This window comes from Anguilla rostrata, chromosome 18 (assembly GCF_018555375.3).
Source record: "Anguilla rostrata isolate EN2019 chromosome 18, ASM1855537v3, whole genome shotgun sequence".
NCBI classification, from domain to species: domain Eukaryota; kingdom Metazoa; phylum Chordata; class Actinopteri; order Anguilliformes; family Anguillidae; genus Anguilla; species Anguilla rostrata.
The window spans coordinates 2288703-2303912 of NC_057950.1; the positions used below are offsets into that span (position 1 = coordinate 2288703).

Here is a 15210-nt window from a genome sequence, read left to right on the forward strand (position 1 = left end):
TACTGATTCACAGATGTTTTTTTTTTTTTTTTTTGCTACATACTTTTGAATTTGCTATATTGGATGAAGAGTCTGTTATAATTAAATTTCTACAGTGACTGAGTCATGTTCATACTGCGTTCGGTTAAAAAGAGACTTGAAGTGCTTTGCTGTGCATGCGAGCCAAACACAGAGAGAAATAAAACGATCAATTCCAGCGAGGGACTGACATTCCATCCATTCATTCCGAAATCCTCATAGAACTTTACAGGCATTTTTCAGTTTTAACAAATTCAATTTCAAGAACCACGCTTAACCAAGAAGGAGAATTTTCTCCCAATCACATCACAGCTGTCTTTTTGCCTCCTGCTTCCAGCTCGCGCCTGGCGCTGCACCTGTACGTATTCAGGACTTCCGTAGTGCAGTGCTGATTTGGAGTGGGAGACTTTTTGGTCTCTGTGTTGCAGTGTTTCTCTGTATTTATTTTTTTTGTTGACTCTTTTGCAGTTTTTTTATTCTTTGCATGTTTTTGAAATCCTGCTTCTTTGTGATTTTTTAAAATATTGTTTACCTTCCACGTTTCCTGTACAGTAACACATTTAAATACACTTATTTAATGCCAGGTTAACACCAACATGTATTTTAGCAAACAGCACTGGGTAAGTTTTGCATGGTGTAGTAATGTCACACACAGCACACTGTAGCACTTATGATTTTGACACCAACCTTAAGAAGCTGGAGTAGGTTGTGCAAGAAGGTGTAGGAACAGCAGATTAATATCTTTTAGATTGCATTTGAGTGATTGTTTTGTGAGCGGCGATTTGTGCAGTTTAACCAATGTCTTTGGATCAAATTGCAACCCCTGGCATAATATTGATGATGTCGGCAAACGCCACAATACTTTATCTCAACCGCGCTGCCACGACGGAGAGTTGACATGTTTAGAATTTGTGTCTGAAAGAATCAAAGGAAAAAGGCTTCCATTAATAATCCTGTGACACGCTTGCACAATAATGACTGGAACAGAAAAACAAAATCTGGCAAAGTCTGAGGATTGTTTTCTGTTTGCCGGAAGGGGTTCCTCCCCCAATGTGAGTGTGCCAAAAAATCTCTGCTTGGCATTTTGCATTTTTATACTGTCAGGTTAGAATGAGGTGTGCGTTTTTATCAGCTGAACTCATGAAGGTACCCTGCCGATCGCTGTTGACGTTTGTTCTGGAAGTCCACAGAGGCGCTGAGATGGGTGTAGAGATTCAGACTGTCCTGGCATTTTTTCAAACAGGTTGAAATTCACATTAAACAGACAGTCACGACACCCACTGCAAGCCGACACACCAGAATAAGTATATTAGCAGTTTGGCTGTGATTCCTAAAATTACTTGCTGCTGTCACCCAGATATCTCTGTGATGTTTTTTTAAATAAAAGGTTTGTATTCATTGCTGGATTTCTTAGATGCTCAGGGATATCTTTCATTTTTTTTGCAGTGCCGTGTAGTGTAAATAATGAATGAAAGTAAGCCTTTTAAAAACAAAGACAGAGCACTTCAGCTAATGCAGATATTGCTGGAATTTGCTCGTTGTCAAATAAATCATCGTGATATCTAATTCCCAACAGTCGAGCATGACTGGAAAACAGGTCCCCAGCGCACTGATGAGATTTTAAATTTCAATAGCTGGATTTCTTTGGACCGTTTTCAGAGATTTTAAATGTAGCAGAATGTTTTTCCTTGGTGCAAATGTAATGGATCACACGGTTAATGGTTTTCCCTAGTTACCAGAGCAAACAAAAATCATTATGGTTTTAAGAGACCTTGTTCACCCTCATATTTTGTGTAATATACAGTCTTAACATCTTTCCATGTTGACTGTTTGATTTATGATGTTGTATGTGTAGGTATATTACTCTCTGGCTTGATATTCTGGGTGGCATGGTGGAGCAGTGGGTAGCACTGTCGCCTCACAGCAAAAGGGTTTGAATCCCCGCCTGGGCCTTTCTGTGCGAAGTTAGCATGTTCTCCCCGTCTGTGTGTTGGTTTTCCCACAGTCCAGTGACATGCAGGTTAGGTGAATTGGAGGGTGTGTCCCTGCCTCTTACCCAGTGCATGCTGGGATAGGCTCTCGCAGGTACAGATAATGGATGAATGGATAGTCACCACATTTAAAGAGCATATAACTGCACAATGTGTAGATTGTGTAGTTTCAAGATTTATAGGCTTTTGAATTTCATTTCTAATTCGAATTGTTATCATTTTGCACATATGTTAGTCCAGACGTGTTTTGAAAATTTTATTTCCATTGTTTAATCTGTTGCACATGAACAGTTCATCGGAAATACCATTCCCATTAGCAGTTCATTTCTTTGACAAAAAATAACAAATAACCTTATAATTCCAGCACTCAATGTGTGCCACTTATGTGTTTTTCCAGCTGTATGGAGCACCTGATATTATAGCGCTTTGTCAGTTCACTCCTGTCGTTGTGACCGGTTGAGATTCAGTCAGGTGTCTCTGGGACGTGGTTCAGGCAGGTGTCTCTGGGACGTGGTTCAGGCAGGTGTCTCTGGGATGTGATTCAGGCAGGTGTCTCTGGGATGTGGTTCAGGCAGGTGTCTCTGGGATGTGGTTCAGGCAGGTGTCTCTGGGACGTGGTTCAGGCAGGTGTCTCTGGGACAGGTGTCTCTGGGATGTGATTCAGACAGGTGTCTCTGGGACGGGGTTCAGGCAGGTGTCTCTGGGACAGTCAGATATTCTGCACTGTAATCGTTCGTTTGGGACATTCTGAGCTGTGCCATGATTAAATCCATTTCCTACCATTTATCTCTGAGGCCACCTAGATTCTAGAATAAATAAACTATTTAGAATCACACGCTTACAGAAATAATAGAGCTTGGGGTTCGACTCGCATTCGTCCTTAACTTGTCCTTGACTCGCATTTAAAAACAAAAATAGAATTCTTTTTCTTCACAAACAGTTTAACAAACATCACCGATCACTAAAATTCGCCCAAGCTGAGCTTTTTTTTGGAGTTAAGGACAAATGTCGATCGAATCCCTGCCACCGCTGCCCGTCTCATGGTAACCATGGTAACCTCTTCTTCAAAAACGATCTTTTAAAGACAAAAGATCCCATGGTGAGAATATCTTTGGACAACTTCATCACCATCTTCAAAGTGACGCCGTCTGGGATAACCCGCTACCTGACCCTGGGGACGGGACCATCGGCAGACCACAACTCAGGTAGACACCTGGCACCTGTCATCTGTGACCTTATACGTCCACCTGTCTGCCTGTCCACCTGTCTACCTGTCTGCCTGTCCACCTGTCTACCTGTCTGCCTGTCCACCTCTCTACCTGTCTGCCTGTCCACCTCTGTACCTGTCTGCCTGTCCACCTCTCTACCTGTCTGCCTGTCTACCTGTCTGCCTGTCCACCTCTCTACCTGTCTGCCTGTCCACCTGTCCACCTCTCTACCTGTATACCTGTCCACCTCTCTACCTGTCTGCCTGTCTACCTGTCTACCTGTCTGCCTGTCTGCCTGTCTACCTGTCTGCCTGTCCACCTCTCTACCTGTCTGCCTGTCACTTCACCTGCTGTCTGTCACCTCCACCTCTCTGATACCTGTCCACCTCTCTACCTGTCTGCCTGTCTACCTGTCTACCTGTCTGCCTGTCTGCCTGTCCACCTCTCTACCTGTCTGCCTGTCCACCTCTCTACCTGTCTGCCTGTCCACCTCTCTACCTGTCCACCTGTCCACCTGTTGAGACAAAACTACACTGGCTCATCGGCTTATTTTTCTTTGACTTGTCAGAGTGAAGAAACTGAATAAAAAGTATCTTAATATTTGTTTTATTTACTCCTGTATGATATATGATACTGTATATCTACTGAAATGATTATAATGGTGATTTTGACTGAACGTGATCTGGCTGGAAGTCGCATCTTTGAAAAGGACCCTCAGGCAGGTTTTATTGCGCCACCTTCATCAGGGATGATTGCAAATGGCCGCCGTTCTGCCGGGAAGGACATCGGCAGAGCCGTAACTACCTTTGAGGACACCGAGGTCGTGTCCTCAGAAATGACTTTCCATGTCCATTTCTAAATCCTGTATTTAATTTAAATCTTTAATGAGAACATCAGTTCAGTTCATTTCGGGGAGGAATTGAATGGTCTTTAATATTTTCAAACCTTTAAGTCAAATCCGGAGGCACGTGTACAGCATTTACATCATAAAACTCATCCTCAATTAAATGATTAAATTAAAGGGAAAAAGAACATACCCCCACCCCCACCCTTTCCCTTCCCACCCCCACCCACCTCAACTCACCTCTCCTCACCTCACCTCACCCCAGCCCACGCTCTTGAGCTCTTTTTAGGTTGTGGTTACGCCCCTGGACGTCGGCCTGCGTTGTATCCCGCGCGTCTCCTGGGAAACGCTCAGCACACGCTGGACGTGCGTTGCCCTGGAGACCGCGCGCGGTTAACGAGCCCCAGCGGATTAGCCTCTCCGCTAACGCCGCTGCACGGACGCTGGCGGTGGCCGTTAAACGCAGAAACAGCACCAGGCGCCCGTCAGTCTCGAGTGGAGGAACGGCACGAGCAGGGAACTGAAAATCTTCAGCTGAGCACTATTTTTAGATGCGGTCTACTTATCCCCCCCCCCCCCCCAGCCCCCATGCTCTGGAACTGGGAACTGGATCTGAGTAAGCAGCTCCCTCCAGAATCCCCTGGCTCTTCATTCAGAGATCTGAGGCCCGTTCAGACGCAGCGAATCCCCGGACAGTAATTCGGCTGCACGCCACGCCGCGACTCGTGAAATACATCCAACACGTCTCTCTGATCAGCCAATCCCCCACGAGCGTTTCTGTTCTGGGCTCTCGGCTCCCTGCCCCTCCCCCTTATCCACCATCACCCCCGGACACGCTGCCAATCCAACACGTCTTTCTGATCAGCCAATCCCCCGCGAGCGTTTCTGTTCTGGGCTCTGGGCTCTCAGCCCCCCCCTCCTCATCCACTCTTGCCCCTGGATTAAAGAGGGGATTGGCTGGAACACCTGTCCGTTAGGCCTTCTGGAAACCAGCCTCTCTTCAGCCGCAGGACCGGAGACACATCGCCGTCCAATCCGCTGACGGAGAATCTTCCGCCAAGCCGCTTGGCTCCGTCCAGCGAACGCTTCGTGCGCTGCGTCCGTTTGGAGGAGCGGGAGGAGAGCTGCTTTGGGGAGTCCTTCAGGTTTCCAAGCAGCTGTGATTCCGTTAATTTGCACCGGCTCAGATGATGATGTCAGCGGCAACACAGTTTGCAACCGGCCTCTCTGGTTTAAACTGAATTGTCACGTGACTCATTGGGCAGCGGTCTTGCTGGTGTTGGTCTTTAACACCAATTTCTGTCATCAGCATTGATTTTATATTCTGGAAAAGATTTGCTGCTTCTTTTTTCTTTGAAAGGGGAAAATGTGCTCTTCAACTGTAGAGGAAAGAAAGACCAGAGTCTCCCAAATTTATATCCTTCTATTTCAGAAATTCAGTGTATGTCAGCCATAAACTCATACAAAAGGGGGGACATGGTACAATGGATGCGGGGCACTGGGCTTATGACTCGGTGGTTGCAGGTTTGAATCTTAGATGGGGAACAAGCAGTTGTACCCTCGAGGCATTCCAGATAAATTCCTTCAGTTAATATCCAGCTGTAATGTATAAATGTTTTTTTTTTTTGTGACGCGTAAGTCATCGCAACAAACAAATTATTGCAAGTTTATTAAATTTGAAAAGTCCCCTTTCAGTGGGGGCCAAATCCTTCTACTTTAAGATTCTAAGTGCATTAAGGGTGCCTTAAATTGTATTTAAATAATTAAATGCTGTTTCGGCTGCTTGTAACCCACACAATACTCCATTACGTAGCTAACGCTGCCAGCTGTTCTCCAGCTGTGCGAAAGGCACAGGTGTTCGGTTTCCAGGTAGTTATTCAGGTTATTAAGGTGAATGGCCAGGTGAGTATGAGGGACTGATGCACATGTTGGGGGTTATTAAGTCTCTACTGGAGATTCATGGAGGGTGTTTCAGTTTTAAGTGTCTGATATTAGTACACAGTGTGTGGGTGGGTTGCCAGATCTGTTCTGGAGATTAATGAAAGGAGTGTTGGTTGCCAGGTCCCTATAAAAGATTAATGCATCTAGTTTGGGTTTCCAAGTCTCTATAAGAGATGAATTCAGCAGGTTTGGGTTGCCAGGTCGCTATTGGAGATTAATGCATCAGGTTTGGGTTGCCAGATTGCTATTGTAGATTAATGCACATGGTTTGAGTTGCCAGGTCGTTATTGTAGATTAATGCACAAAGCGCGGGTTGCCAGGTGTCTATGGGAGATTCATGCAAAGAGGTTTGGGTTGCCAGGTCGCTATTGGAGAGGAAAGGATGAAGAGAGGAGATGTGGCCGGGTCTCTTTAGGAAAAGCACTGCACGAAGAGGCCGTCGCTCTTCAGGGGGGGGTTTGAGGGTGTTGTGACAGCACCTGATTCAGAAACAGCAGAGGATGTTAATAACTGCAGGCTGTTGAATTTACACACAGGCGAGGCTTTTATCCGGCTCCATTGAGCGACGTGTCAGACTTTCATTGCGCAGGGCATTCTCCGGAGAAAGCGCTCGGGATAATATTGGCTTATGAATCAAAATTTATTAGCTCTGCTGAGTCGGTTTCTGTGGTCGGGAGCTGTGATGACACTGTGGTATGGAATGACATTTGAGCTTCTGCTAGTTTTTTTTTTTTTTTCCCCACATTAAAAAGGCTATTAAATAAGCAGGCCACTGGAAGCCGTTCACGGCCCTTCAAGTTCAGTATGTCTCTCTCCAAGATGGTGGCCTCGGACGGAGTACAGGAGAGCACTCCCGTGACGGTCAACATACTGGTGTTGGACGCCAACGACAACACGCCAAGCTTCTCCAACGTCTCCTACAGCGTCAACGTGTACACCAACATGCAGCCCGGGGAGCCAGTACTACAGGTAATCAGTGTTTCACTCATCGTTTGCGCCGAGCAGTCCAGCACTTCTAGTGCAGTATCAGCCCCTAGGACAGGGACCATCAACTCCGGCCCTCGAGTCCAAATCCAGCCCTGGTTTTCTTTTTCTCCCGGGTAATTAGTGCTACTGATTGGCCAGACTGTCTTCACACCTGACCCCCAGGCAAAGGGAGGGTGGAGAACCAGCAGTTCTCGGCCCTCGAGGACCGTGAGTTGCTGATCCCTGCCGTAGGATGTTTCTGTGTGTGTGTGTGTGTGTGTGTGTGTGTTTTAGAGGCAGACAGAGCCGCCTAATTTGCAAATGGCTTTGCTGGGGAATCATTTGGCTGAGTTCTCAGCAAGCCTCCTCCGGGCCGGGTGCGGTTTGGGAGGGGCGGAGGGGGGAGATAATTCCTGCTTTGCAGTCTGATCACGGTCCCGATTCCTCGCTCAGACGTGCTCAGGAAAAAACGACCGATACAGGAGAAAAAAAAAAACAGGTCAGGATTTGGTCTGCCTCCAAAATCAACTGTTTGGTTTTGGGGTGGGATGAGGTCGGGGTCCAACAGCAGCACACGTGACTGCCTACACGTCTCCATACGCAGTTAATGATGAGAAGAAAGGGATTTATGTGATTCAGGCCCTTTTTTCATGTGACTGACAGATAGTAAATGCGCACTGGAGTGTAGATCAGTAAGGTTAAGCTACTAAATGTAAGAGAGCTGGGACACCATGGGGAATTTGGGGTGTTTGGGGTCATTCAGGGTTACCGTTGGCACCCCCATAGGGATCGGGACAGCACGGGGACTTTGGGGTGTTTGGGGGTTATTTGGGGTTACCTTTGGCACCTCCATAGGGATCGGGACAGCACAGGGACTTTGGGGTGTTTGGGGTCATTTGGGGTCACCATCGTCACTCTGTGCTGTCCTGATTCCGCGTCCTCTAAATGTTCAGCTCTTTAGCACCGAGTCGAGTGGCCCCGCTCGCGATTAATGATAAACGTATGCAAATTATTTTGAGTGCTGTGTTTACTTGTTGTTGTGATGTTATTTAACAAAAGTAGGTCTTTTGACCAAATCAGATGTGTTCTTGAATCAGACTGAGTAGTTGACTATCCAGTTCCAGGTCTAAATAAGTGTTTTTTGTTTCTTTTCAATTGCTCTCTAGAGCTGTAGTTTTTACATATACTGCAGAAAACGGAATGTAGAACTGAATAAGCATGTGATGCATGTATATTATTTACACACATTATATACATTTTTGTAATGTTTGCATGTGAATGTATTTTTCATCCTACGGAACTGGAACATTTGAGCAAGTGTGAATGTGTTGCATGCGTGTATTTGTCAAGGTGTATAGGATAGACAGGTATGGTTAGGCGTATAATTTCCACGGTGTGGAACAGGCATCATGGCAGGAGAAAAGTTTCTGAAAGATTTCATTTCTGAGCTCTTGTCTGAACTGGAAGCTCTGAATATCAGACTAAATGAATATGATTTAACAAGCACATTTTTTTGCTACATATATTGTGTTTTTTTTTTTCATATTTTTCAAATGAAACATTGTACAGTAAATTAAGATGGATACATTCAGATTACCATAGATTATCTGGATAATAGTGATTATGTTGATATAGCAGTTATTAGATCTTTTTTCTAGACATATTTTGTATGTTTATCATTAATGTGCCTCAAAGTGGTGATCCAGTTAAGTGTTTGCATAGTCCTCACAGTATGATGTTTGTATAATTTCTCATAAACCACGTGTGTGTGTGTATGAGGAGAGTGATGCAGGAGAGTGATGTAAACGATGCTGGAGTGTGATGTAAGCGATGTTGGAGAGTGATGTAAGCGATGCTGGAGAGTGATGTAAGCAGTGCTGGAGAGTGATGTAAGTGATGCTGGAGAGTGATGTAAGCGGTGCTGGAGAGTGATGTAAGTGATGCTGGAGAGTGATGTAAGTGATGCTGGAGAGTGATGTAAGCGGTGCTGGAGAGTGATGCAAGCAATGTTGGAGAGTGGAGAGTGATGTAAGCAATGTTGGAGAGTGGAGAGTGATGTAAGCAATGTTTGAGAGTGGAGAGTGATGTAAGTGATGCTGGAGAGTGATGTAAGTGATGCTGGAGAGTGATGTAAGCGATGCTGGAGAGTGATGTAAGCGGTGCTGGAGAGTGATGTGAGCGATGCTGGAGATTGATGTGAGCGATGCTGGAAAGTGAAGTAAGCGGAGCTGGAGAGTGATGTAAGCAATGTTGGAGAGTGGAGCGTGATGTAAGTGATGCTGGAGAGTGATGTAAGTGATGCTGGAGAGTGATGTAAGCGATGCTGGGAGGTGATGTAGCGGTGCTGGAGAGTGATGTAAGCGATGCTGGAGATTGATGTGAGCGATGCTGGAGAGTGATGTAAGCGGTGCTGGAGAGTGATGTAAGCAATGTTGGAGAGTGGAGAGTGATGTAAGCGATGCTGGAGATTGATGTGAGCGATGCTGGAGAGTGATGTAAGCGGAGCTGGAGAGTGATGTAAGCAGTGCTGGAGAGTGGAGAGTGATGTAAGTGATGCTGGAGAGTGATGTAAGCAATGTTGGAGAGTGGAGAGTGATGTAAGTGATGCTGGAGAGTGATGTAAGCGGTGCTGGAGAGTGATGTAAGCAATGTTGGAGAGGATGTAAGCGGCTGGAGAGTGATGTAAGTGATGCTGGAGAGTGATGTAAGCGGTGCTGGAGAGTGATGTAAGCGGTGCTGGAGAGTGATGTAAGCGGTGCTGGAGAGTGATGTAAGCGGAGCTGGAGAGTGAGTGAGCGATGTGGAGAGTGATGTAAGTGATGCTGGAGAGTGATGTAAGCAGTGCTGGAGAGTGATGTAAGCGGTGCTGGAGAGTGATGTAAGTGATGCTGGAGAGTGATGTAAGCGGTGCTGGAGAGTGATGTAAGCGGTGCTGGAGAGTGATGTAAGCGGTGCTGGAGAGTGATGTAAGCGGAGCTGGAGAGTGATGTAAGCGGAGCTGGAGAGTGATGTAAGCGGAGCTGGAGAGTGATGTAAGTGATGCTGGAGAGTGATGTGAGCGGAGCTGGAGAGTGATGACGTCTTTTCCCCACCAGCTGACGGCCCTGGACGCAGACGAGGGCGCCAACGGCAGGATCACCTACGAGATCCTGGCGGGAGGCCAGGGAGACTTCGCCATCGACAGCCGCACGGGCCTGATCACGGTGGCGGTGGGCGTCAGCCTGGTGGTGGGCCGATCCTACGCCCTGACGGTGAGGGCGGCAGACGGCGCGCCCGCGGCCCAGAGAAGGTAACGCCGCCGCGCATCATCCTTCATTCCGGCTCAAGCCCTGTCCTTTGTTACAGCTCAAGCTCTGTCCTTCATTCCAGCTCAAGCCCTGTCCTTTGTTACAGCTCAAGCTCTGTCCTTGTTTCTTTTGCGCCTCTACATCTTGAAACCTATGCACTTGTTGTACGTCGCTCTGGATAAGAGCGTCTGCTAAATGCCTATAATGTAATGTAATGTAATGTCCTTCATTCCGGCTCAAGCCCTGTCCTTCATTCCGGCTCAAACCCTGTTCTTCATTCCGGCTCAAGCCCTGTCCTTCATTCCACCTCAAACCTTGTACTTAATTCCGGCTCAAGCCCTTTTGCTCATTCCGGCTCAGGCCCTGTTTCTCATTCCGGTTCAAGCCCCCTTGTTGCTTATTTTTTCCCCAAAATCGATACGGCCGTGCGCGGTGATGGATCTGTCCTCAGAGGTTTCCAGGCGTGTCCTGTCGTTACTCCCCCCCGATTCCGCCCGCCCCCAACAGCCTAGCCTGTCTGCGAAGAAGGTGGCAATGAGGGAGTTTTCTGAATAATTGCAGGGGACCTTCTCTGTAACCCAATTTAATCTTACCGCCATTTTTCCTCTCGGTCAGGGCCGGTGCTTTTGGGATCGATACCGCTCCAACAACATGATGAAGGATAGATATGGTTTGTTTGGGTTTTTTATTGCGTTAGCCGGTGCAGTTGCTGCATTAAGTTTCCTGTGCGACGGAAAGTGAGTAACCGACGGTGACGGTAGTCATTTAAAAACTGACTGTGCCCACTGTAGCTCAGCCAAGGCCTGCAGGCTCGTATCCTGGCATTTCCCTCAATCTGATTTGTTGCTCCATTAGTTGTAAGTAATCAGGAATAATTCGATAAATCACTCACTAGTTTTTTTTTTTTTTTAGGTTTGCTGGTGTGCTGCTTGCTTCTACAAACTCCCATATATAAACACCTTCAGATTGTTTTCCTAAGGGCAGCGGAGTGGCACTAACACGTTCTTAATGCAAGTGTCAGAAGTCAAGGACGCTTTACATAATGTTCCCTGTATTGCGCCAAGAGGCTTAATTCATGAGTGAATTCAGTTTTTTTCACCCTCCAGTTAATGCTGTGACCACGCGTTGAGAGTTCTGTGTAATGACCGAGCCTTCGGGCTAGCCTGCCGTGCAGTAAGTTGTATTAGGGCACCCAGGCGACTGGATGATTAAGTCACCCAAGAGCGTCGACATGTGTAAGTTTGATTTGGCTGTTGATCTGGCATTGATTTGGGGTTTGGCACCGCTTGGCGCCGGTATGTGTTGGGCCTTTTTTGAGCATGCTCAGCGTCTGAAGGGTGTCTGTGCTGACGCAAAGCTTATGCATGTGATGTTTTCCACCAGGAGCTCCATCACCACCGTGTACATCGAGGTCCTCCCGCCCAACAACCAGAGCCCGCCGCGCTTCCCGCTCATCATGTACAGCCTGGAGATCAGCGAGGCCATGAGGACGGGAGCCATCCTGCTCAACCTGCAGGTGAGCACGGACGGAACGGCAGGCCTGCACTGCTGCACACGGCCACCAGGGGGCCACACTGCACATATTTAACATTGCAAAATGAGGTTCAAAGGTCACTGAGGTCTCTCTTGAAGCCGTGCTCGCCATAATAATTTTTTCCACTAGGCCTGTCCAGCATTTTCATGCATGATCCTGTGCATTCTGGGATATTATTTACCTAATAATTAATACTTTATTAATGGATGAGCCGTGATGTGGTAGCTATTGTTTTTTTTTGTTTTTATTTTGGAATGTACTTGTTCTGTAAGGAAGTGAATGAAGATGTACTCTTCATTCACTTCCTTATTTTCCTCAGATATATAGACAGACATATCCACAGGAGAGAGAAATAAAGGCTTGCGTTCAAATCAGACGGAATCAGTGGCCCTGCATTAAGAGTCCATCGGCGCTCGGCCCACAAACAGCACAGCGAGGCCACAGCGTTTTTACCGCACTCCTGTGTGCAGTTCACGCGCAGCAGCACAGAGATCTATGGGAAAAGCAAGCTGAGGTCAACGGGTTCTGCTTTATTATTATTGATCCTGCCTCAGAAAAATGGCTGCACGTTTTCTGCCCTCTTCGTTCCTTGAATTATAGAATTTAACCTGGTGCACACAAGTCATTTCTTCAATATACGGAATGAAAGTTTGAGTGTGGAAGTCCTTTCTTCAATATAACGTTTAACTATTTAATTTCTTGAATACTATATAGACTGAAACCTGATGTATGTTGATTCCTTTATATATGATGAAGGTTTATATTCGGTCAATTCCTGAATGTTTGAATTTGTCATTTCATTACTATATAGATTAAATGTGTGACTACATTCTTGAAAACATCTCTTGAATATATGAAATGAATACTGCAAGTCTGAATAAATAGGTTGTCTTTTGAATACTGTCAAAGGACTCTTAGGCATGTAACAGGTCTTTCTATACATTCAAGAAATTCAAAGTAAATATTTCTTTTTTAATGCTATACCTGTGTGTTACTGGCTTCAATAAGGGGGGGGGGGGGTTGGAGGTGTTGGGGGTTGGGATGATTCCAAGGTGGTGGGGCCCAATGTGATATCTTTCCATGGGGCTTGACATCCCTGGTGGAGCCGCAGTACTCAAGCAGCGTTTGTTTGATGCCAGGGTAAGGCTATGGACAGAAGATCCATTTTCAGTGTTCTTCTCCTGAGCCAAAGTATAATTTAAATTAGGAAAAGGTTCAGTTTCACTTCATACAGAAATTATTATTTTTTAAGAAACCCTGCTGTGTTACACTGACCTTGCGTGGATGGTGGAATCTTGTAATTTACCTGTATTAATATTCTTTATTTTAGGCAACAGACCGAGAAGGCGATCCCATCACGTACAGCATCCTAAACGGTGACGCTCAGAATGTCTTCAACCTCTCTAAAACGTAAGTTGTGGTGAACAGATGTGAAACTCGTATCCTGGAGAGTCTGCCTGTTTTCATGGTTAACTTGTAAATCAGCTGCTATTGTAGGCCTTAGAAGCTGTGTGTATTTTAGTCAGTTAATGACTAGAATGAATCACTGCTGGCTCACACAGAAGTCACCCCGTTGCAGCATGACTTTGTTTTTGGAAATGGTTTGAAACGGGAATTAACTTTGACAGTGTACCTAATCCTGGAGTCTTCTACCGCTGTTGTAGTTTTTTATTTTTATTTTTTGATTTTTGTCACAAAAAAAGTTACTGTAAGTTTGGACCGTGGACAAAGGAAATGCAGAGACTGTGATGATGGGGGTGAAGAATAATCCCAGGCATGTAGTGACTCAGTTTGGTTCAATATTAATAATTTGCTAAACCAACATTTATGTACACATTTCTGCATCTGCTTGTATGAAAAAAAAAAAAACTGGTATTTTTTAAACTTGTCATTTGTGTATTTTGGAAGCAACATGTGTGTGACTCATTGTTGAATGGATGTGATGTAGGTACAGGTAGCGTGATTAAGAAGAGAAAATTGGTGGACTTAATGATGATAATGAAAATCACAAGATAGTCCAGAAACATTTCTTCCCAATGTTGGATGCTGTGCAAACCGTGTTCTGACTAGATGCTTTGCATAAGATAATATTAACTTTCTGCACAATCTATTAAATAGTGTCTGTTCAAAGTTTTCAGTAGTGTACACAGTGTCGTGGTGTCTGTTCGGTGTTCGTTTGGAACACTGTTGCTACAATCTCGTTTATTTTCAGTATAATTTAATATCCTGGCTGCCATTGTGTTGCCGCCGTACAGAAACTGGCAGCAAATGCGAGCGCTGAACAGTTTTTTTTTTCCCACGGGAATCTGAAAGATGGACAATCTCAGACGAGCTCAGAAAAAGAAAAGCACTTTCTTTTTTTCATTGAAGCACTTTCATTGGCTCCCGTGCCGACGTGGACTGTCAGAAATGATCGGCGTGGAAACGCGGTAAAGTGCCAGCGTGCCAGGGCTGAGTTTTGTTGCTTAATTACCGTGCCCGTAATTTGGGGGAAGAAAGGGACCGGCGAGAGCGCGTGGAGAATTTGAGTGACAGCGCTCGTGACATCTCCTAATTGATTTACGCCTCTCCCCGCCTCCCCGTGTCCAAATGCGCTTGTGTTCTCGTCGTCAGCTGGGCCGTGTCCCAGCAGCTTATGTTTTAAGCAAACAGGGGGCTCGCTGGGGGACGGCACAGTGGTGCAGTGGACAGCGCTGTCGCCCGACGGTAAGAGGGTCCCTGGTTCGAGTCCCGTGGGTCTCCTTTGGGTACCCCTGTTTCCTCCTCCCACAGTTGATCGGCCAATTGGAGATTCTAAATTGCCTGAATGGTGAGTTTTCGATTGACAGCCTGTGGCCATAATGATGCTCACCTCTTCAAAACCTTCAAACCACCAACCACACCAATCCTGAAAAGCGTTAGTTTGGTTACGCAAGTGCAATGAGCAGCGTCAAATATATATTATTTTTTTTAATTGACAGATTTGATGGGATAAATTGCTGGAAGGTACAAAAACTATAGAAGCCTGTTTGTGGAAACAATTTTATGGAGCCTGCTTTGGTGATACTGTTCTCTACAGTGGCTCTGGATACAACATAAACAACATGTACTGCTAATATTAATACACTGTGAAATATTCATATTCAGTGTTAAATCAACTCTTTCACAGTACATATGTTGCCTGTTGGACTCAAATGTACTCTGTTAGAGTTCAATTAACGCTGGACATTTTTCCGTGTAGGCTTTCTTCTGTGATAAACGTGCTTCCGTGTAAATTGTGTTGTTGTGCTAGCTGCTAGCTGCTAGCTTCTAGCTGCAGGCCGCTCGAGGATCTGTGGAGGGAGAAGAAGACCAGCACGTGTCATTAATAATGGCATTTCAAAAATGCAGAGCGTGCATTTCCTTTGCTTTTTAAACGTACTCACAGTAGCGAGTGTGCAGT

General features: G+C 45.8%; 1 protein-coding gene across 1 annotated transcript in view; it reads left to right on the top strand.

The window, feature by feature from the left end:
- Positions 1 to 15210, top strand: part of LOC135244743 (protocadherin-15-like) — a 187824-nt gene that overhangs the window by 93787 nt on the left and 78827 nt on the right. Inside the window, exons 14-19 of the mRNA XM_064317270.1 lie at positions 3094 to 3214; positions 4010 to 4013; positions 6806 to 6971; positions 10064 to 10257; positions 11639 to 11771; positions 13120 to 13199. Coding sequence (XP_064173340.1) covers positions 3094 to 3214; positions 4010 to 4013; positions 6806 to 6971; positions 10064 to 10257; positions 11639 to 11771; positions 13120 to 13199 — 698 coding nt within the window. The remainder of the gene's footprint in view (positions 1 to 3093; positions 3215 to 4009; positions 4014 to 6805; positions 6972 to 10063; positions 10258 to 11638; positions 11772 to 13119; positions 13200 to 15210) is intronic.